The sequence below is a fragment of the Oncorhynchus tshawytscha genome, linkage group LG06 (genome assembly GCF_018296145.1).
Source record: "Oncorhynchus tshawytscha isolate Ot180627B linkage group LG06, Otsh_v2.0, whole genome shotgun sequence".
In the NCBI taxonomy this organism is placed as follows: Eukaryota; Metazoa; Chordata; class Actinopteri; order Salmoniformes; family Salmonidae; genus Oncorhynchus; species Oncorhynchus tshawytscha.
In genome coordinates this window covers 14,786,509-14,810,095 of record NC_056434.1, presented here as the reverse complement: position 1 = coordinate 14,810,095, position 23,587 = coordinate 14,786,509, and the positions used below count along the sequence as shown (strand labels likewise).

The 23,587-nt window shown below is 42.7% G+C and overlaps 1 protein-coding gene across 1 annotated transcript in view; it reads right to left on the bottom strand.

Annotated features, from left to right (window-relative positions):
- LOC112252081 (roquin-1) overlaps positions 1–18,004 on the bottom strand; it is a 30,293-nt gene extending 12,289 nt beyond the window's left edge. The window contains exons 1-5 of the mRNA XM_042323687.1: positions 17,879–18,004; positions 10,698–11,156; positions 3,801–3,921; positions 3,161–3,403; positions 2,136–2,311 (exon numbers count right to left, since the gene is read on the bottom strand). Coding sequence (XP_042179621.1) covers positions 2,136–2,311; positions 3,161–3,403; positions 3,801–3,921; positions 10,698–10,928 — 771 coding nt within the window. The 5' untranslated portion in view covers positions 10,929–11,156; positions 17,879–18,004. The remainder of the gene's footprint in view (positions 1–2,135; positions 2,312–3,160; positions 3,404–3,800; positions 3,922–10,697; positions 11,157–17,878) is intronic.
- Between the last annotated feature and the right edge of the window lie 5,583 nt (positions 18,005–23,587).

Below are 23,587 nucleotides of genomic sequence, written 5' to 3'. Positions count from 1 at the left end.
TAATTTGAGCATGCTTTTCATCCAAAATTCCAAATGCTGCCCCTACCCTAGAAAAGTTAAACAAAACTAAATATATTTCAGATTCTTCAAAGTAGCCACCCTTTGCCTTGACAGCTTTGCATACTCTTGGCATTCTCTCAACCAGCTTCATGAGGTCGTCACATGGAATGCAATTCAATTAACAGGTGTGCCTTCATAAAAGTTGATTTGTGGAATTTATTTCCTTCTTAATGTATTTGAGCCAATCAGTTGTGTTGTGACAAGGTAGGGGTATACAGAAGATAGTCCTATTTGGTAAAAGACCAAGTCCATATTATGGCAAGTACAGCTCAAATAAGCAAAGAGAAATGACAGTCCATCATTACTTTAATGCAACCGCTGTGTCACATTTTTTTTACGTTACGGAAAAAGCCTAACATTGCAATATTCTGAGACAGCGCTCCGACGTAACAATATTTCTCCGCTATGTTGGAGTCAACAGAAATACAAAATTACAACATAAATATTCCCTTATCTTTGATGGTCTTCGATCAGAATGTAGTGCAAGGAGTCCTAGTTCAACAATAAATCGTTTTGTTTCATAATGTTTAATTCTAGTGTCCATGTAGCTGCATCTGCTACCACTTTCAGCTCAAATGCCCAAAAAATGACTTCTGGTCCAGGATAATTTTGCATCAAAACTTCCAAATTACATATTACAGGTCGATGAAACTGGTCAAACTAAGTGCAGAATGTTATAAACGTACAAAACGAATAGCATTCCAACCGGGCAATCCTAGTTCATCTCGGGCTGATTGGAACAGACGAAGCACTCCAACGCATACGCGCCTTCAAGCACATGAATCTTTTGCGACACTGTAGCACTTTCCTTCCCATTAGGTCAAAGTTCACAGCAAATGCTCCATTACACTTTACTGAATGAGGACATCTAGTGGAAGACATAGGAAGTGTTTCCAGATCCATAACTTGTTGGGAAGGGAGGGGGCGATGACGTCAAAGTTGCCCCAACATTCAGGATTTCAAAACTAGTTTGCAAGATTGCCTGCCCTGTGAGTTCTGTTATACTCACAGACATAATTCAAATGGTTTTAGAAACTTCAGAGTGTTTTCTATCCAATATTAATTATAATATGCATATATTATCAATTTAGGACAGATTTTGATGCAGTTCACGATGGGCACGCAATTCATCCAAAGGGGAAATACTGCCCCCTATCCTTAACAAGTTTTAAGACACAAAGGTCAGTCAATGCGGAAAATGTCAAGGACTTTGAACTAGCTCTCATGAGGACCACCAAAGGAAAGGAATACCCAAAGTTACTTCTGCCGCAGAGGATAAGTTCATTAGAGTTACCAGCCTCAGAAATTGCAGCCAAAATAAATGCTTCACAGACACATCTCAACATCAACAGTTCAGAGGAGACTGCGTCGATCAGGTCTTCATGGTCGAATTTCTGCAAAGAAACCACTACTAAAAAGGACACCAATAAGAAGAAGAGACTTGCTTGGGTCAAGAAACAATGGACAAAAATTTTAGATTTTTGGTTCCAACCACAGTGTCTTTGTGAGACACAGAGTAGGTGAACGGATGATAGCCGCATGTGTGGTTCCCACCATAAAGCATGAAGGAGGATGTGTGATGGTGCTTTGCTGGTGACACTGATTTATTTTGAATTCAAGGTACACTTAATCAGCATGGCTACCACAGCGGTACACCATCCCATCATTTGTTTTTCAACAGGACAATGACCCAACACACCTCCCGGCTGTGTAAGGGCTATTTGACCAAGGAGAGTAATGGAGTGCTGCATCAGATGACCTGGCCTTCAATCACCCGACCTCAACCCAATTGAGATGGTTTGGGATGAGTTGAACCGCAGAGTGAAGAAAAAGCAGCCAACAAGTGCCCAGCATATGTGGGAACTCCAAGATTGTTGGAAAAGCATTCCAGGTGAAGCTGGTTGAGAATGCCAAGAGTGTGCAAAGCTGTCATAAAGGGTGGCTACTTTTACCTAAGTAGTATTTTACTGTGAATTTCACTTGAGTCATTTTCTATTAAAAGGCATCTTTACTTTACTCAAGTATGACAATTGAGTACTTTGTACACCACCGTTTGTAGGTCGTGTCAGACCTACCTTGAAGCAGGAGGCCCTGTAGAGGAGCTGCACCACGTGGCCTATGCTGGTCTTGGAGGCCTGGGGGAAGCGTGGCTCTAACCTCTGGACCACAAACAGCACCAGGACCTTCCTGGATAGAGCGGAGCCGTCCTCCAGAGCCAAAAGCACCAGCTTCAGAGCCTCCTCCTGCATCGCTACAACAGACAGCGCAACATATGCTTACCATTTTTCCTCAGATGAGATTCATTGACATGTCATTTGGGCCCAGACTTTAGATTTTATGTTAAAATAAAATGTGCATAATTTGCGTAAATACATTGGGTGTATTTGCATATATAAAACTATTAACATAACGGGGTGGGACAGGGCTCGAACCACCTAAAACTTGCTCTGTCTACACCTACCTGCAGTCAAATGCGCTGTTGCATAAAACAAGTGTCAATAGCAGGATACTCTCAGATTAAAAATCAACATGCTCAGCTCTAGATTATATATAAGGTGTACACACACACACACACACACACACACACACACACACACTTCACATTATAGTTGAGATAAGACATAATATCCCTATAATCCAAGTGTTCGTTTTCAGAAGTTGCTTTCATTTCAGAGCATCTAATTTGTAATCATTTCAACTATTAAATTATATATTTTTCTCAATTCCACAAAAAATGAACACCCATCAAAATTAAGTTATCCTATTTCTTGTGATGTAAGTGTCGAGACAATGCTTTAAATCCCCAACCAAGCTTTAGCATTGTTCAAGACAAAACCGAAAGACAATGTATTCCTTTGATCCCTGTTCATCCATTACCGGGGTGTGTATGACAGGTCATTACAAACATTTCAGAGGTTGTAACATTAACGGGGGAAAAAGAACAGGAAAGGGTACGAAAGAGTCACAGGAGTAAAATGAAAGCAAATCAATCCAGCGAGATTTAAGTGACAAATGGATTTTGCACCACTCAAAACACAGAAAAAAAGATGGCTGAGAAAGACAGAATGTCAGTGGCACGTCGCTATTGTATACGTGTTACCTGGGCCGAGAAACTGGCAGCCCCTTGCCCTGACTGCAGCCCACAGGTTGGAGGAGAGCTGCTGGGGATTCTGGTGCTGCAGAATGAGCTCAGTGACGGTGCGCTCCCCCAGAGACCTGGCCGCCCGCGTGGCCCTCACCCGGCCCTCCTCCTCCACCAGCTGACAGTGCACCAGGGTCACCAGCTTCCTCTGCATGGGCCGACTCAGAGAACTCTGGGCGCTGCTGGTGCTCAGCCCCACACCTGGAGGAGAGGATGAAGTGTGAGAGAGGCTTATTCATAGCAACTTACAACCAGTGTGAACAATAAGGAGGAAATTGTGAAACAGCAAAACACGAATATCAAAGCAAATAGATGAGGAGAGGAAAAGGAAAGATGAGGGAGAGAGAGAAAGCACCATTCAAGATGAGGGAGAGAGAGAAAGCACCATTCAAGATGAGGGAGAGAGAGAAAGCACCATTCAAGATGATGCCTGTTAAAGCAAGAAGACTAGAATGAGGATTGTGAGTGGATAAAAAAAGGGGGAGTGGTTGAAACTGTTGTTATTAAATATGATATGTTGAGCAATTAATAGAGGCTTGTCCCACAATTCATGAGCAATGGTTGTGACTGTAGCAGGATGAGGTGGCATCTGACTGACCTCTGCTGTTGCTCAGGGGTTTCAGGTACTGAGCCAGCTCCTCCACACACTCACTGGCTTTCTCATAGTGGGCTATGTCCTCTGCCCCTGTCACCAAGGTGGTCGGCTGCCGTTTGGGCACCTGGGGAGAGAAAAGAATACACCAAGGTCAAAACACACATGTTGAAATGCAGCTTACATTTACAGTGTGTGTGTGCAAAAAGAGAGAAACAAATACTTAAATCTATAGCTAGAGGACTCCTGATATCTCCAGGAGTGAAGTATAATTTTAGTTGCTGTCTAGTAGTCTTTTTGCTATCTAGGGCCATCTGCTTTAAGTGCTGTATGTCTCCCCAGTTGCGTACTTGTGGTGTGAACTGCTGACTGCTCATAACTTGCAGATGATTGTGGACACGTCAACCAGGATAAAGGGGCAGGGCAATTTGTGACTGTTGAGGTTTTGGTAATCAGTGTCAGCGGGGGTCTCGTTGTCAAAACGAAGACCGTTGCCGAAACAAAGACTGTTCTGCAGATTTATTGGAGGAAGGAAAGAGAGGAGGGCTCCACTCTCACTTGAGTATCTTACCTAGTCATTTTCAGATTCTCATTTTGTAGCTTTGGCAACTGTGTGCGCGTGTGTGTTTTCTATCCCAGTTCCCTCCTCTCCCTGTAGGCATTAGACACTCCCCACCCCTTGGCTGCAACCCTTCTAATTTAATGTACCCTGCACGCACAACCCATGTGGAATCCTGCGCTCCGGCAGCATTCTGCGGTCAAGAACGCTGAGTTTCTCACCCTATGCTGCCCTTCAGTCCATTGACTTTTTGGCCCTGACGAAGACATGGATCACCACAGAGAATACTGCTTCCACAGCTGCTCTCTCTGGGGCTGCATGCTACACCGCTGCTTATAAGTTAGGTATAATTATAAGAAATCTAAGATGTGTCAAATAAATTATATCTAGCTCAGAGCTCCAGCTGTGCATTTGGTTTGCTAACTTGCTAGCTAAGTGGCTAGGAGTCAAAAATCAAGCCTCTTGGTTACAGCATTCAATCCTTTCCTGGATCAAGATCCTTGTTGCCTAAATAGTTTTGTACTTAAATTATTATTTTTTACTTATGTGCACATCCGTTAATACTGTATACCCTGGTATGGAACAGAAACTGTACGAAAATGTGGATATCGCCCAACCCTATCGCACACCAGGTACCCTTTTGAGAGTTCCTCAAAGTGCTTGACACCTTGATAATCTAACTTTCTGATGATGGCTCACTGCTCTTCATACTTCACAACTTCCAACCTTCTGGCATCTGCCTTTGATTAATTTCTCTCCAACTCTTTCTTTGCCCCTTTCACACTTTCCCAGTCCCCTCCCACTCACAAGGCAGGCAATACGTTTGACCTCATCTTTACTAGAGGTTGTTCGCCTACTAATCTCATGGCAACCCCCTCCCTCTCATCCATCCCTAGCCCTTAGCCCCTAGATGGTCATGCACCATCGCCACTCTCTCTCCCACTACTCTCCTCTTCTATCCCATCATCTGCTAAATCCTTCTCCCACATTTCTCCTGATTCTGCCTTGTCGACCCTACCATCTTCCCTTTCCGCATCCTATGACTCGCAATCTCCCCTTTCCCCCCGGCCAGCTCGGCCCTCCTCTACTGCTCCATGGTGACTCACTGCAAGCTTACAGAACAGAGCTGTGGGTAGCTGAGGAAAATTAAACTTCCGGAGGACCCATCATCCTTTCACTCCCTCCTCCCTACCTTATATTCCTCTGTATCTGCTACTGAAGCCACTTTATCACAAAAATGTCAAGCTTCTGCCTCTAACCCTAGGAAACCATTTTCCACCTTCTCCCCCAATCATCCACCCGCTCCCTGCGAACGACTGTCAACCGCTTTGAAAAATACTGCGACTAGTGAGGCCTGGCCACCGACAACCTGCCCGCTTGTCCCCATCACCTCCTTCAGACCATCTCTGGAGACCTTCTCCCATTCTTCACTTCACTCATCACTGTCTGCATCCCTTCTCAAGAAACCAACACTCGACCCCTGACGTCAAAAAAAGGACGGTATCACTTCTTGCTTTTCTTTCCAAAACACTTGTGCGCACCGTCTGACCAGCTCTCTTGCCATCTCTCTCAGAACAATATTCTTGACCCTAACCAGCTTCAAGATGGGTGACTTAACCGAGATCGCTCTTCTCTTTGTCACGGAGGCTCTCCGCAGTGCCAAAACTGACTCTCTCTGTTCTCATCCTCCTAGATCTATCTGCTGCCTTTGACACTGTGAACCATCAGAATCTCCTCCTCACCCTCTCAGGGCTGAGTGTTTCAAGCTCTACACACTCTTGGATTGCATCCTACCTGGCAGGCCGCTCCTACGAGGTGACATGGAGAGGATCTGTGTCTGCACCACATACTCTCACTACTGGTGTCCATCAGGGCTCGGTTCTAGACCCTCTCCTTTTCACGCTATTACACAAAGTCACTCAGTTGCATCATATCCTCACATGGTCTCTCCTATCAGTGGTATGTGGATTGCCCTCAACTACTTTTATCTTTCTGACACCCAGGTGGTGACATGCATCTCCACTCCACATCTCCACTGCCTGGCAGATAGCTCAGCTTGGATGTCGGTTCACCACCTCAAGCTCAACGTCGACACGACGGAGCTGCTCTTCCTTCCGGGGAAGGCCTGCCCGCTCCAAGACCTCTCAATCACAGTTGACACCACCATGGTGTCCCCCTCCCAGAGTGCAAAGAACCTTGGTGTGCCCCTGGACAACACCCCATCCTTCTCTGCAAACATCAAAGCAATGACTCGCTCCTGCTCTACAACATCCATAGAGTACGACCCTAAGGCACACAGGAAGCGCCGCAGGTCCTAATCCAGGCACTTGTCCTCTCCCGTCTGGATTACTGCAACTCACTGTTGGCTGGGCTCCCCGCTTGTGCCATCAAACCCCTGAAAATGATCCAAAACGCTGCAGCCCGCCTGGTGTTCAACCTTCCTAAATTCCCTCCTCTGTAGACTCCACTGGCTTCCAGTCGAAGCTCGGATCCACGGTACATGCCTACGGACAGAGTCCCTACCTTAAGGTTCTGCTCAAACCCTACACATCAACCCAAGTAGACTGTTTAGCCACCTCTGGTCTCTTGGCCCCCATCCCTACGGGAGGGCAGCTCCCACTCAGCCCAAGCTCTTCTCAGTCCTGGCACCTCAATGGTGAAACCAGCTTCCCCCTGAAGCTAGGACAGCAGAGTCCCTGTCCATCTTCTTAACACATCTGAAATATCCCAAATGGGGAATATAGTGAGATGGTTCAGAACGCTCCTTAAACAATCCATAAGAGAAGCACAATCCTGAAAATGGTCTCCGCAAACATCTGACACATGATCGAATGAACCGTCGATTGCAACCTGACAAACAAGTGTAAATGACCCCCCCTCACAGAAGTGTGGGGATGGGATAGTATCTAGTAAAACTAAGTGCATGCTCTTCAACTGATTGCTGCCCCCACGCCCCCGCACGACTAGCATCACTACTCTGGACGTTTCTGACCTAGAATATGTGGACAACTACAAATACCTAGGTGTCTGGTTAGACTAAACTCTGCTTCCAGACTCACATTAAGCATCTCCAATCCAAAATTACATCTAGAATGGGCTTCCTATTTCGCAACAAAGCCTCCTTCTCTCATGCTGCCAAACATACCCTCGTAAAACGGACTATCCTACCGATCCTTGACTTCGGCGATGTCATTTGCAAAATAGCCCCCAACACTCTACTAAGTAAACTGGATGTAGTCTATCACAGTGCCATCCGTTTTGTCACCAAAGCCTCATATACTACCCACCACTGCAACCTGTATGCTCTCGTTGGCTGGCCCTCACTACATATTCGGAGCCAGTGGGTTTGGCGACATGTCATCTATAAGTCTTTGCTCGGTAAAGTTCCACCTTATCTCAGCTCACTGGTCACCATAGCAACACCCACCCGTAGCACACACTCCAGCAGGTATATTTCACTGGTCATCCCCAAAGCCAACACTTCCTTTGGCTGCCTCTCCTTCCAGTTCTCTGCTGCCAATGACTGGAACGAATTGCAAAAATCACTGAAGCCTTATATTGCCCTCTCTAACTTTAAGCATAGGCTGTCAGAGCACTTACCAATCACTGTACCTGTACACAGCCAATCTGTAAATAGCACACCCTACTACCTCATCTCCATATTGTTACTTACCCTCTTGCTCTTTTGTACCTCAGTATCTCTACTTGCACATCATCTGCCCATCTATCACTCCAGTGTTAATGCTAAATTGTAATTATTTCACCACTATGGCCTATTTATTGCCTACCTCCCTACATTTGCACACACTGTACATAGATTTTTCCCCCTAATTTTGTTATTGACTGTACATTTATGTGTAATTCTGTGTTGTTTTTGTTGCACTGCTTTGCTTTATCTTGGCTAGGTCACAGTTGTACATGAGAACTTGTTCTCAACTGGCCTACCTGGTTAAATAAAGGTAAAATAAAGGTAAAATAAAATAAATATCAATTTTAAAAATCTGCAGGGTTCTTCTAAGACTTTGGTATCAACAGAAGATTTGTATGCCAAAGGATTGAGATATTGCCCCAAGAGTCTATCCAGATTGCCTGGCATTCATATTCAATGGGGGTGCATTGTAGCCTGGTCCCAGATAATGTGTGGGCGTGACCATTAGAGTTGGTCAGACAGTACAAACAGATCTAGGACTCAGTATACTGTGCCATCATTTCCCAAAAGCCAGAGTAGAGAACAAGCCATCCAAAACAGGAAGTCATTTACATCCAGTATCTTTTGAACCACTTGATAGGGACAGATCTAGTTTCCCTTTTCCTCATATCAGAGAACTAAAGGGCACTCTTGTATGTGTCGTGAGAACACACAAACACAGATGTGACACGTGTGCATACACACACTAAGAGAAATACACAGGCAGTCTCACACGGTCAGTGTAGTCTTCCCCTTTCATGTGCTTGTGGATGAAACTGCAATAGTTCGCAGAGAAATCAAATGCAGACCTTTGTGAGCTCCTTTTCAAAGGCTGTTTGTTTTGGATTATGGAGGCAAAAATAACACCAGCCAAATGCTGGTAGATTTTGGCACTGGCTGGGAAATGTCTAAGCTTACCAGCCATATTGGCAGATGGTCCCAAATGCTCTGGGTGACCTTAATGCAAAAAAAAAAACATTTGAGTGTGTGTGGGTCAGCCCTGGAAGGGGTGAAAGCAGGGTGGGGTACAGCATAGGTTTAATATTTGATTGAAACAATAGAGAGATGAAGACCACTGACACAGGTCTAGAACACACTGAAATACACTTAGCCCAAAGGCTGGCAGATGGCAATATTGAGTCGTTTCCATCTTACCGACAAACGCATTGTATGTAGCCGGCAATACACTCGTATCCCCTGTGGACCGGTTCGTACCTAAAAGATTCTCCATTCAGGCTGCAAAGCCATTGACTTCCCTGTTAACTAGATTTAAAAAATGGCAAGAAACCGCGAGGGGACATACATACTTTCCTTTATGAAACACAATTTTCCACAACCATTTTATTTTACCTTTATTTAACTAGGCAAGTCAGTTAAGAACAAATTCTTATTTTCAATGACGGCCTAGGAACAGTGGGTTAACTGCCTGTTCAGGGGCAGAATGACAGATTTGTACCTTGTCAGCATGGGGATTTGAACTTGCAACCTTTCGGTTACTAGTCCAACACTCTAACCACTAGGCTACCCTGCCACAACCATGCTGAAGTGGCTAACGCCTAGAAATGCTAGTCCCGGAAGTTGCGTATCGCATTCTGCCAATCAGGTTGCAGCAGTCTGTTGTTTACCCCTGACTGAAAGCAGGGCACAATATCAGGAAGTTGCATTAGCCACCATCATGGCGTTGGAAAATTGTGCTTTTCACTGAGGAGTGGCTTCCGTCTGGACACTCCCCCATAAAGGCCTGATTGGTGGAGTGCTGCAGAGATGGGAGAACCTTCCAGAAGGACAACCATCTCCACAGAGGAACTCTGGAGCTTTGTCAGAATGACCATTGGGTTTTTGGTCACCACCCTGACCAAGGCCTTTCTCCCCCGATTGCTCAGTTTAGAGAGGCGGCCAGCTCTAGGAAGAGTCTTGGTGGTTCCAAACTTCCATTGAAGAATGATGGAGGTCACTGTGTTCTTGAGGACCTTCAATGCTGCAGAAATATTTTGGTACCCTTCCCCAGATCTGTGCCTCGACACAATCCTGTCTCTGAGCCCTACGGACAATTCCTTTGACCTCATGGCTTGGATTTTATTCTGACATGCACTGTCAACCGTGGGACCTTACATACACAGGTGTGTGCCTTTCCAAATCATGTCCAATCAATTGAATTTACAACAGGTGGACTCCAATCAAGTTGTAGAAACATCAAGGATGAGAAATGGAATCAGGATGCACCGGAGTTCAAATTCAAGTCTCATAGCAAAGGGTCTGAATAATTATGTAAATAAAGTAGTTTTATGTTTAATACATTTCCTAAAAGTTTTAAAAACCTGTTTTCACTTTGTCAATATGGGGTATTGTGTGTAGATTGAAGGAAAACATTCTAAATCAATTTTAGAATAAGGCTGTAACGTAACAAAATGTGATGAAAGTCAAGGGGTCTGAATATTTTCCAAATGCACTGTATTATCTCAACTACCTCGTAACCCTGCACATTGACTCGGTACCTCTTGTGTATCTAACCTTGTTATTTTTATTTGCTAATTTTCTTACTTTTTAAACTGCATTGTTGGGAAAGTGCTTGTAAGTATTTCAGTCAAATATACACCCGTTGTATAGCCTTGCCTAGCATCTCACCTGAGTAGTACCAACCTAGCGTCTGTCTCACCTGTCCTCCCACCAGCTGCAGCAGGGCTGTGTTGACTGGCAGCAGCTCAATGTCGGTGGCGATAGCCGTCTGGTCGAAGGGGCAGGCCTTGCGATGCAGCTTGTTCAGGCACATCTTGCAGACGGTGTGGCCGCAGCCCAGGCTGATGGGCTTGCGGAGGCTCTCCTCGAACAGCTGTGTGCAGATGGGACACAGCAGGAATTCCGTCCATTGCGGCGCTTGCACAGGCATCGTCACCCACGGAGGTCTCTGGGGGAAGCACTGTAGCTTCGACGGATGCTTTCTTTTTCAAAGAAAGGTAGATCCTAAAGTGTTGTCGCGTGGGGTTTCTTTTCTTTTCGAAAAAACAGAGTGATGCAAAAGATCTGACAGATTCCACTGTAATAAAATAAAACTATTCCGAACATCAATTTTCATCTAATTGTTCAGACATTATGAACACTCAGTATGTGGTATGACCTGAAAGACAAAGTGAAACAGAACAGTAAGCATTTCAACTGCATACACCAAACGGGAAACAGGTTAAACATGTGGGAAGAAAAAACATTAACATTTGCTTAACTACCCAACGATGTTCTGAACTTGATTCACCTGGCTGCCCTTCCAGTAAAAAGACAAAACCAGCAGGATGTCAAAAAACGTCCCGATTTGTCTTCACACTGGGGTCAGGGAGTGTTGGGGTGTTCCCTGCCCCAGCAGCAGTGTTCATTAAATGCCAGAAGGCTGATTATTTACTTGTTCCGGCTATTTTAGGACCCCCTCTAGTCCAATAACAAGCACTCATCTCAAAACAGGAAGTTTGGGGTTTCAATGGGGAGTGACAGCATCTTGTTGCTGCATAAGAACAGGTTACTATAACTGAATGTCCACATTTCAGCTACAGCAAGTGAACCCCTAGGCTAGATGTTCAACCTGGCCTCAGGGCAATTCGGAAGATTTGGTATGGAAATATATTTGCCTTCATTTAGTATGATACATTAAGAATGGAATAGCAGTCGTACAATAATCATACGACTTACCTGGTCGTACAAAAGCATACGGATGACATAACTTATCATAAATCTTGGAGGACGTGTAGTATTATACACCGAGTGTACAAAACATTACGAACACATCTTTCTATGAGACTGACCAGGTGAAACCAAGAGAAAGCTATGATCCTTTATTGATGTCACTTGTTACATCCACTTCAAAATCAGTGTAGATGAAGGGAAGACAGGTTTAAGAAGAATTTTTAATCCTTGAGACAAATGAGTAGTAGGTGCCAGGCGTACCGGTTTGAGTGTGTCAAGAACTGCAACTCTGCTGGGTTTTTCCACTTTAAAACTGTTTCCCCATGTGTATCAAGAATGATCCAACACCCAAAAGACATCCAGCTAATGTGACACAACTGTGGGAATCATGGAGCCAACATGAGCCAGCATTCCTGTGGAACGCTTGACACCTTGTAGCAGGCCCTGACAAATTGAGGCTGTTCTAAGGGCAAAGGCGGGTGCAAATCAATATTAGGAAGGTGTTCCTAATGTTTTTTACACTCAGTACATCTTTCTCTGAAATCTGGTTGTGTTGTAACAAAGGAGAATAAGAGGGAGAATGTATATTGGTGGTTAAGAGAACTACAATGAGAAAGGTTAGGAGAATTTTGGTAAAAGGTTAGGAGAATTACATTAAAGGACAATTCTGCAACTTTTCAACCTCCTATTCATTATGCTCTAGCACCAGTCTAAATATGTAACAATGGTACGTTTCTACATTACCTTCATAAAGTATTCACACACCTTGACATTCTTCACATTGTGGTGTTAAACAGTAGGATTAAAATAGATTTAATTGTCAACTATTTACACAAAATACTCCAATGAAAGTGGCATAAAAATTCTAACATTTGTTAAAACATTTAAAACAAAACACTAAATATATCTTGATTAGATGAGTATTCAACCCCCTGAGTCAATACATGTTAAAAATCACCTTTGGCTGTGATTACAGCTGAGAGTCTTTCTGGGTAAGTCTGCAAGAGCTTTCCAAACATGGATTGTGCAACATTTGCCCATTATTCTTTTCAAAATTCTTCAAGTTCTGTCAAATTGGTTGTTGATCATTGCTAGACAACTATTTTCAGGTCACGAACCTCCCTGGTCTTTGTGGTTGAATTTCACTGCTCGACTGAGGGACCTTACAGATAATTGGGTGGGGTACAGAGATGTCGTCACTCAAAACTCATGTTAAACACTATTATTGCAGAGTCCATGCAATTTATACTACCAGTCAAAAGTTGTAGAACACATACTCATTCAAGTTTTTTGTATTTATTTTAAACTAATTTCTACATTGTAGAATAATAGTGAAGACATCGAAACTATGAAATAACACATGGAATCATGTAATAATAGTGAAGGAAAAGCAGACAAGTGCTCAGCTTATGTGGGAACTCCTTCAAGACTGTTGGAAAAGCATTCCAGGTGAAGCTAGTTGAGAGAATGCCAAGAGTGTGCAAAGCTGTCATCAAGGCAGTGGGTGGCTATTTGAGGAATCTCAAATATATTTTGATTTGTTTAACAATTTTTTGGTTACTACATGATTCCATGTGTGTTATTTCATAGTTTTGATGTCTTCACTATTATTCTACAATGTAGAAAATAGTAAAAAGAAAAGAAAAACCCTTGAAGGAGTAGGTGTTCTAAAACCTTTGACCAGTAGTGTATGTAACTAGTTAAGCAAATGTTTTATCCTGAACTTATTTAGGCTTGCCATAAGGGGATGAATACTTAACTCAAGACATTTCAGCTTTTATCCTGAACTTGTGCCTTTTCAGCTTTTAATTTTTTATTAAACTTGTAAAATGTCTAAAAACATGATTCCACTTTGACATTATGGGGTACTGTGTGTAGGCCAGTGCCTTTGAAAGTTGACATTTCAACTTTCAAATGGTACCACAAAGAAAGGAGATCCACACATCAGAGAATCTTGAGTTGAATTGGAATATTTGTTGTTTTAAATTATACTGACAATCCTCCATAGGAAACCTATTGAAGTCATAGAAATATAGAATAGCATTACCAAGTTGTCATTTGACAGTGGGTGGACCGATGACCATCTTTGTGATAATAATAAGAAATGAAAATGTCAATTCAATTCACCATTTAAAATTTCAATGGTGTACCAGCTAAATTACAAATGGTCGGAAGAGATTTTTTAAAAATCTGAGTTTATGCGTTTTTAGATAGATGTTAAAAGGTTAAACATTTCAGAACATTGATTTAAAAACTGTTCACAAGAAACAACCCTGTTTGTAAGCTTTTAAATAATATCAAACTCAACCATTTCTCTTTTCCAGTGGCATTCAGGCCTAAAAGTCCCTTTCTGACCACTTCCATGGCCAAACATGTATGGAAAGTTCTGTTTACATCAAAAAGGGATACTTTCAAAGAGTGAATGCAAATCTATTTAAATTCAAGCACTACATATCAAAGCACGGTGTTTCACATGACTAATATACACAAACCTAATATAGTGTGACTATCATGAAATAACCAAACGAGTCACTCCAAAAAATCATTGTGTAATCACACGCCAACTATGAAGCATGTCTGAGCCTGTAGTAGACCAAAACAAACATATGCTGCTACATGCTCACCTACTAGTCCATGTCAACTCCCTTTTCCTCTAGAAATTAATAGCAAGAACATCTAAGGATGCCAGTACAAAAAGCCTGCTGTGTAGGCCTACCTTACAAAAGTAGTGCTCTCAATAGTGACAAAGCAGTCGGTAATGAACAACACTCACAGCAAAAGGAAATGAACAATATGAAGGAAATGCATCTGGTACGACATGCGTAAACAGACAGATCAGACTAGTACGGTACTGATGTTCAATGTAGAAGATACTCCCTGATGCTGGTACTGGTTAGCTAGTATGCAGAGCCAGAAACATTATGCTTCCTGCATTGCTACTTTGTCTCCTGCCATGCCACTGGCTTTTGTTTTTGCCTGCACTTATCCTCGTGTCTGGTTCAAGATGGACATGTGTAATATTCAAATGACATCTTTGTTTCTGCTCCACCACTACCTCTGCATTCCCTGTCTCTGCTGCATAATTTGCTTGTAGCCAGCATAAAACAAAGCCACACCTGATGTCAACAGCAGGTGTTGACGACCTGGGTGGGGATTCCACAGGCTGAAAATAGCCCAGGGGGGGTGGACTGACTGAGTTACCAATCTGAGTAGGGAAGTAGAATAGCTAACAAGCTAAGTGTTTACTTATGACACAGGAGAAGGAAACACCCCCACATTGGTGCTGAGATGAGTGGGCCAGGCAGAGGGAGTGTATTTCCCATAAAGCCTGGGAGAGCCTAAGTGCTGGGAATTGGCTATAATACGTGTGCTGGAGCAACAGGGGCCTTTCCTCAATCAGCGATTGAGTCGGACAGACTATGATAATCTACACAGAGATGATGATAAATATCCCTGTGTGTTTTTGGGAAGGTTGACACTCAATGAGGTCATTGTGCCTGGAACTGCTATGGTACCACTCACAATGCAGTAGCAGACATGGAAATAATAATAAATTCTTGTTTCTATGGTAGCAGAAAACTGTCATTTCATCCAATGCTTCTCGACAAAACAAAAAATGTCCACAGCATGTGATCTAACAAAGGGCTTAATAGATGAGTGAATGTACTGCAGACTATTTTTATTTTACCTTTATTTAACCAGGCAAGTCAGTTAAGAACAAATTCTTATTTTCAATGATGGCCTAGGAACAGTTAACTGCCTGTTCAGGGGCAGAACGACAGATTTGTACCTTGTCAGCTCGGGGATTTGAACTTGCAACCTTCCGGTTACTAGCCCAACGCTCTAACCACTAGGCTACCCTGCCGCCCCATATAAAATAAAAATATTTTAACTTAAAATAGGGCAAATGAGGCCAACTTCCACACAAACATTCCAGTGACGTTAATGTAAGATCATGTACAAAAGTTTGAATTGTGTGGACCTTTGAGGACTTTGTTTTCATCTGATAAGTGTCTGCTAAATTACAAAAATGTAAATTAATGTAATAAGAGAGGCCCAGTCTCTTAACCAGAGTGACAAACAGTTAGTGCATTCATCTTATAATAGCTAGGTAGGACAACTACACCACAGTCATAGGAAGTACATTTTTCCTCAAAGTAGCTATCAGCAAAGTCATAGCAAGTAAGCAAAAGATAAGTGTTAGTTCAGGAAAGGCATTCTTAATTTAAAAATTAATGAATACATTTACACCCAACTTCCCCTGACAGTCTGGCTGTGATTGACTAGCCTCATTATTTTATTGTTACTTTTTACTTTAGTCTAGTTAGTAAATATTTTCTTGACTCCATTTCTTGAACTGCATTGTTGGTTAAGGGCTTGTAAGTAAGCATTTCACAGGTAAGGTCTACCTACACCTGTTGTATTCCACACATGTGACAAATATCATTTGATAGCCTGGCCTACATACTGTGGTTACATTTTACACCCTCTCCCCTTGTACTCACAATCTTCCATATTCAAAATGCCATGCAAATAATGCTGCTGTGACACTGACAGAGTAATGTTGACTGTCCATATACTTGTCCTTATATAGCCATTTCACCAAGACAGAAGACTAACTGTTGAACTTTGTGATTTGCTATCCGATTGACTGTTTAATATCCAATGACTCCATGACCGTATCAGTCTCAAATAAAGTTTAGTAAGGCCTAAATCCTAGAGAACTGTAGCCACAGCAGACATACACTCATAATAAGGATGCAGATGAAAACACTCACAGCTAACATGAGTAAACAATTGTGGTCACCCTATTTGTTTTGGTAAAAAGCTGAGGGATGGGCCTGAAGAAATGTAACCATTTCTCAAATTCATAAACAGAGCCCTGACCATCCAAGATATCAACATTATGTTTTAAACATGTTGAGGCTATACAGTGTTTGTGTACATTTACAATGTTTACAAACATTGGAGTAAAACACTTATATTTTGGGATCTGGTGAGTTGACAGTTGAACTAAGCTCATGAGACATTTATAAAAGGTTTTCTTCAAGAATCAAGGGGTATAAATCATTCAAGTATAAGTCAAAAATGGATGTAACAACTGCAGATTTCCTCTTTAACGATGACTCATAAAACTAGAAGGAACTGTACCATCCTTACACAACCACTAGTCACAGGCCTAATGATTTCCCTACACTAATCAATCAATTCAATGTAGAATATATGTGATGTATTTTACCATTGTATCATCAAAACCACTTACTAGGTTTGCATAACATGTAATGAATGAGCAGTAAAGCATTAGCTATAAGCAACATATGCAGTTGCGTTTTTGTTTAGTTTCAATGTTCCCTTGTCATGCTGTTGGGTTCATGAATCCAACGTCAACCTGCAAACCAAGTTTGATTGAATATCATGGAGCTCTTCCACAAGCTGTTTTCCACTTTCACAGCAGAATGATTAAATACTGTAAAGTTATTATTAGGCCTCTGAAACGTATAAGCATCCATAAACATAACAAAAAAACGTATCATTACGAAGTGCAACGTAAGCAATGCTAGCGAGCTAGATGCTAAAGTTAGTTAGCTAACCTGCTAGCTGCTAGGCTAATACTTCAAAGTAGGCTTACTCGCTAATGTGAGTTTGCTTCGCCCGGCTCGTTGCGGGACGAAGCAAACGTTACCCATACTAAAATCCAAAAGCAACATTTGTCAAATGCCCTGAACCTAGCTAGCTAGTTATACCGGTTTGTCTAACTAACGTTAGCTATTGGTAATGTGTGCTTTAGCATAACTATTAGTTACAGTGCTAATTTAGCTAGTCAATACACATTAATTAAGTGGACATTGTTAACATTAGCTAGAATAACTAGCCAACGTAAGCAAGCTATCATAAATTGACACAGCTAACGAAATATAGACCAGTTAGGTAGCTAATGTTAGCTAGTTATCAGAAACAAAAACAATTAGTTAGCTAGCTACATTTTTTTTTAAAGCTAGCTAGCCAACTACACTTGACGGCTAACATGGTTAACTACCTAACAGAACAGCTAGCTAGAAAACGTTAGCAGTACATTTGTCGCAAAAATAAAACCTGTCGAACATAATCCGACTTTATCTAGTTAGCTAGCCGTTTATAATTTTTGTAGAACCACCATCACATACTTACAATTTCCAATTAAATGCCATCAACCTTCAGCTGTTTTTATGATAGCTAATATTTTTGTATTTCGTCGGTCGCCATGTCGACCACGTAGCTGGAACCTGGCAGTGGCAGTAATGAGCTAACTAGGTGGCTAGCTTTTAGCTAGGCTGTGTATGTCACAGCAGCACACTATGCAAAGCTGCAAGCAAGACATACAAAAATAGCAACACATCGGCAGGTTACTATAATACATTTTCTCAGAAGAAAAAGTTTGCTTTACTTTCATTTACATAATTTTAAAATTAGCACATGCATGTCACTTTTATTGTACATAATATGAGGTACGCTAATTGTTTTTTAGCAGAGCCATGTATAGTCAGTCCATTTTTACTCCCAGTCTCCAGAGACATAACACCATTGAAATCATTTGAATCTAGTTGCTTTTGTTGTTTTTGCCATGTCCTCCCCGCTTTTTTCCACGAATTGGTATTTTGACCAATCACATTAGATCTTTCACATCTGCTCTTTTTTTTAAAGCTGAACTGATTTGTCAAACAAAATATCAGAATTTGTCTGCCTGTCTAAACGCAGCAGCAGTTACTTATTATACACATCAAGCATACATTAGTAGAATACCACCGAGTTACATAATCGTGAGGTTTTTATATGATTACTATTTGTAGCCCTTAAAAAGGTCTCAACAGTTCCGATTTGGGAGACACTTTGAAATGTCCATCAAGTAGTCAGTGGAGCTTGATGGTATTTATTTGCTTGGTACCAATATGTGTAAGCATATCTGACACTACTATTGATCATGGTCAGCATTAGTCACTCTGAAATATCTGATGAAGTATACTTTTATTGAACTTGTTTGCTACTGTTGTCACACTTGTCACAGTTTTATATATACCGAGTGTACAAAACACCTTCCTAATGTTGAGTTGCAAAGATCTGTTATTGTACTCTCCTGTCATTGAAACACACACACACACACACACACAAAACTAGAGGCCTACGGTTTGAAAATGTATTTTTGTTTTGAGGGTTAGTGTATTGAACACAGAGACCCATACCTTTACCATTTTCATTCTGATACCTCACAGTTTTACACTATTGATTTTGGTTGGTGCTGTTATCGTCTTACAGCTTGTTTCTGGGTAGTGGTTGTGACTAAAGTGTGTTTGTGTTTAAAGTTTTAATGTCACATAAACAAGTACAATGAAATACCTTTCTTGCAAACTCAAAACCCAACAATGCAATAATCATTAACAACGTATTTCTACCAAAATACTCAATAAAGTAAGTAAGGAAGCATACTATATACAGGAAATATTTCAAAAGTCAGATCCAATACTATATTAACATGTGCAAGGATCCTGGGGTGATGGGGTAGATATGTATAGGGGGAAGGGGACTAGGAGATGTGAGTGGGTGTGTAGAGTCATTCTAAATGTATGTGCATATTACGTGTGAGTGAGAAAATGATGGAGTGACTGGTTATGTGTGTGTTGGAGTGACAGTGTGTGTGAGTGTTTAGGGCCCTGTGAGTTTTTTACATTTTATTTTTTAATTCACCTTTATTTAACCAGGTAGGCAAGTTGAGAACAAGTTCTCATTTACAATTGCGACCTGGCCAAGATAAAGCAAAGCAGTTCGTCACACACAACAACACAGAGTTACACATGGAGTAAAATAAACATACAGTCAATAATACAGTAGAAAAATAAGTCTACATACAATGTGAGCAAATGAGGTGAGATAAAGGAGGTAAATGCAAAAAAAAGGCCATGGTGGCAAAGTAAATACAATATAGCAAGTAAAACATTGGAATGGTAGATTTGCAGTGGAAGAATGTGCAAAGTAGAAATAGAAATAATGGGGTGCAAAGGAGCAAAATAAATAAATAAAGACAGTAGGGGAAGAGGTAGCTGTTTGGGATAAATGATAGATGGGCTATGTACAGGTGCAGTAATCTGTGAGCTGCTCTGACAGCTGGTGCTTAAAGCTAGTGAGGGAGATAAGTGTTTCCAGTTTCAGAGATTTTTGTAGGTCGTTCCAGTCATTGGCAGCAGAGAACTGGAAGGAGAGGCGGCCAAAGGAAGAATTGGTTTTGGGGGTGACCAGAGAGAAATACCTGCTGGAGCACATGCTACAGGTGGATGTTGCTACGGTGACCAGTGAGCTGAGATAAGGGGGACTTTACCTAGCAGGGTCTTGTAGATGACCTGGAGCCAGTGAGTTTGGCGACGAGTATGAAGCGAGGACCAGCTCTCGAGAGCGTACAGGTCGCAGTGGTGGGTAGTATATGGGACTTTGGTGACAAACGGATGGCACTGTGATAGACTGCATCCAATTTTTTGAGTAGGGTATTGGAGGCTATTTTGTAAACGACATCGCCGAAGTCGAGGATCGGTAGGATGGTCAGTTTTACAGCATGAGTGAAGGATGCTTTGTTGCGAAATAGGAAGCCAATTCTAGATTTAACTTTGGATTGGAGATGTTTGATGTGAGTCTGGAAGGAGAGTTTACAGTTTAACCAGACACCTAGGTATTTGTAGTTGTCCACATATTCTAAGTCAGAACCGTCCAGAGTTGTGATGTTGGATGGGCGGGCAGGTGCAGGCAGCGATCAGTTGAAGAGCATGTATTTAGTTTTACTTGTATTTAAGAGCAATTGGAGACCACGGAAGGAGAGTTGTATGGCATTGAAGCTCGTCTGGAGGGTTGTTAACACAGTGTCCAAAGAAGGGCCAGAAGTATACAGAATGGTGTCATCTGCGTAGAGGTGGATCAGAGACTCACCAGCAGCAAGAGCGACATCATTGATGTATACAGAGAAGAGAGTCGGTCCAAGAATTGAACCCTGTGGCACCCCCATAGAGACTGCCAGAGGCCCGGACAACAGGCCCTCCGATTTGACACACTGAACTCTATCAGAGAAGTAGTTGGTAAACCAGGCGAGGGAATCATTTGAGAAACCAAAGCTATCGAGTCTGCCGATGAGGATGGGGTGATTGACAGAGTCGAAAGCCTTGGCCAGGTCAATGAATACGGCTGCACAGTATTGTTTCTTATCGATGGCGGTTAAGCTATCGTTTAGGACCTTGAGCGTGGCTGTGGTGCACCCATGACCAGCTCTGAAATTAGATTGCATAGTGGAGAAGGTATGGTGGGATTCGAAATGGTCGGTAAGCTGTTTGTTGACTTGGCTTTCGAAGACCTTAGAAAGGCAGGGTAGGATAGATATAGGTCTGTAGCAATTTGGGTCAAGAGTGTCCCCCCCTTTGAAGAGGGGGATGACCGCGGCAGCTTTCCAATCTTTGGGAATCTCAGACGACACGAAAGAGAGGTTGAACAGGCTAGTAATAGGGGTTGCAACAATTTCGGCAGATAATTTTAGAAAGAGAGGGTCCAGATTGTCTAGCCCAGCTGATTTGTAGGGGTCCAGATTTTGCAGCCCTTTCAGAACATCAGCTGACTGGATTTGGGTGAAGGAGAAATGGGGAAGGCTTGGGCGAGTTGCTGTGGGGGATGCAGTGCTGTTGACCGGGGTAGGGGTAGCCAGGTGGAAAGCTTGGCCAGCCGTAGAAAAATGCTTATTGAAATGTTCAATTATAGTGGATTTATCGGTGGTGAAAGTGTTTCCTATCCTCAGTGCAGTGTGCAGCTGGGTGGAGGTATTCTTATTCTCCATTCTCCATTACAGTGTCCCAGAACTTTTTTGAGTTTGTGTTGCAGGAAGCAAATTTCTGCTTGAAAAAGCTACCCTTGGCTTTTCTAACTGCCTGTGTATATTGGTTTCTAATGAGTGTGCATAGAGACAGTGCAAAAGGCTGGTCATGGCTCACATCAACACAATTATCCCAGAAACCCTAGACCCACTCCAATTTGCATACTGCCCCAAAAGATCCACAGATGATGATGCAATCTCTATTAAACTCAACACTTTTCATTGACTACAGCTCAGCATTCAACACCATAGTGCCCTCAAAGCTCATCAATAAGTTAAGGACCCTGGGCCTAAACACCTCCCTCTGCAACTGTATCCTGGACTTCCTGACGGGCCGCCCCCGGGTGGTAAGGGTAGGTAACAACACATCCGCCACGCTGATCCTCAACACAGGGGCCCCTCAGGGGTGCGTGCTCAGTCCCCTCCTGTACTCCCTGTTCACTCATGACTGCATGGCCAGGCACGACTTCAACATCATCATTAAGTTTCCAGATGAGACAACAGTGGTAGGCCTGATCACCGAAAATGACAAGACAACCTATAGGGAGGAGGTCAGAGACCTGGCCGTGTGGTGCCAGGACAACAACCTCTACCTCAATGTGATAGAGACAAAGGAGATGATTGTGGACTATAGGAAAATGAGGACCGAGCGCGCTCCCATTCTCATCGACGGGGCTACAGTGGAGCAGGTTGAGAGCTTCAAGTTCCTTGGTGTCCACACCAACAAACAAATCACCAACAAACTATCATGGTCTAAGTACACCAAGACAGTCGTGAAGAGCACGACAAAACCTATTCCCCCTCAGGAGACTGAAAAGATTTGGCATGGGTCCTCAGATCCTCAAAAGGTTCTACAGCTGCACCATCGAGAGCATCCTGACTGTTTGCATCACTGCCTGGTATGGCAACTGCTCAACCTCTGACCGCAGGGCACTACAGGGGGTAGTGCGAACAGCTCAGTACATCACTGGGGCCAAGCTTCCTGCCATCCAGGATCTCTATACCAGGCGGTGTCAGAGGAAGGCCCTAAAAATTGTCAAAGATTCCAGCCACCAAAGTCATAGACTGTTCTCTCTGCTACCGCAAAGCAAGCAGTACCGGAGAGCCAAGTCTAGGTCCAAAAGGCTTCTAAACAGCTTCTATCCAAGCCATATGACTCCTGAACACCTAATCAAATGGCTACCCAGACTATTTGCACTGCCCCTCCCCCTCTTTTACACCGCTGCTACTCTGTTGTTATCATCTATGCATAATCACTTTAATAACTCTACCTACATGTACATATTACCTCAACTAACCAGTACCCCCGAACATTGACTCTGTACCGGTACCCCCCTGTATATAGTCTCGCTATTGTTATTTTACTGCTGCTATTTAATTACTTGTTACTTTTATTTATTTTTCTTATCCATATTTCTTTAAACTGCATTGTTGGTTAAGGGCTCGTGAGTAAGCATTTCACTGTAAGGTCTACACTTGTTGTATTTGGCGCATGTGACTAATACCATTTGATTTGATATTCTCACAAGCAGTGTGTGGGTTCCTTCTTTTTTCCTCATCTTATTCAACTGTTACCATGCACCTGCAAAAAAGATAGCTCAGATGTGCGAGTGCCTTTTGAATTTTGAAATTAAGTATATACTAAGGTCTCATGCATGTTTTTTACATTTGTTTTTATTTAACCTTTATTTTAACTAATGCATGTGCGTGTATCTATCTATATGTGAGCAGTAGGGGGCATGATTGCACCCCCCAAAAAATCCTGCCTGCAACTTGGTTTCCATCCGCTGAGATTTATATATACACAATATATACACTAGATGTCTGACAGGGGGCGCTGTTTTGAAGCCACCGCGCCATCATCGTGGCACCCCCCCACCATCATCGTGGCACTCCCCCGTCCCCCGCGCCATCATCGTGGCACTCCCCGCGCCATCATCGTGGCACTCCCCGCGCCATCATCGTGGCACTCCCCGCGCCATCATCGTGGCACCCCCACCATC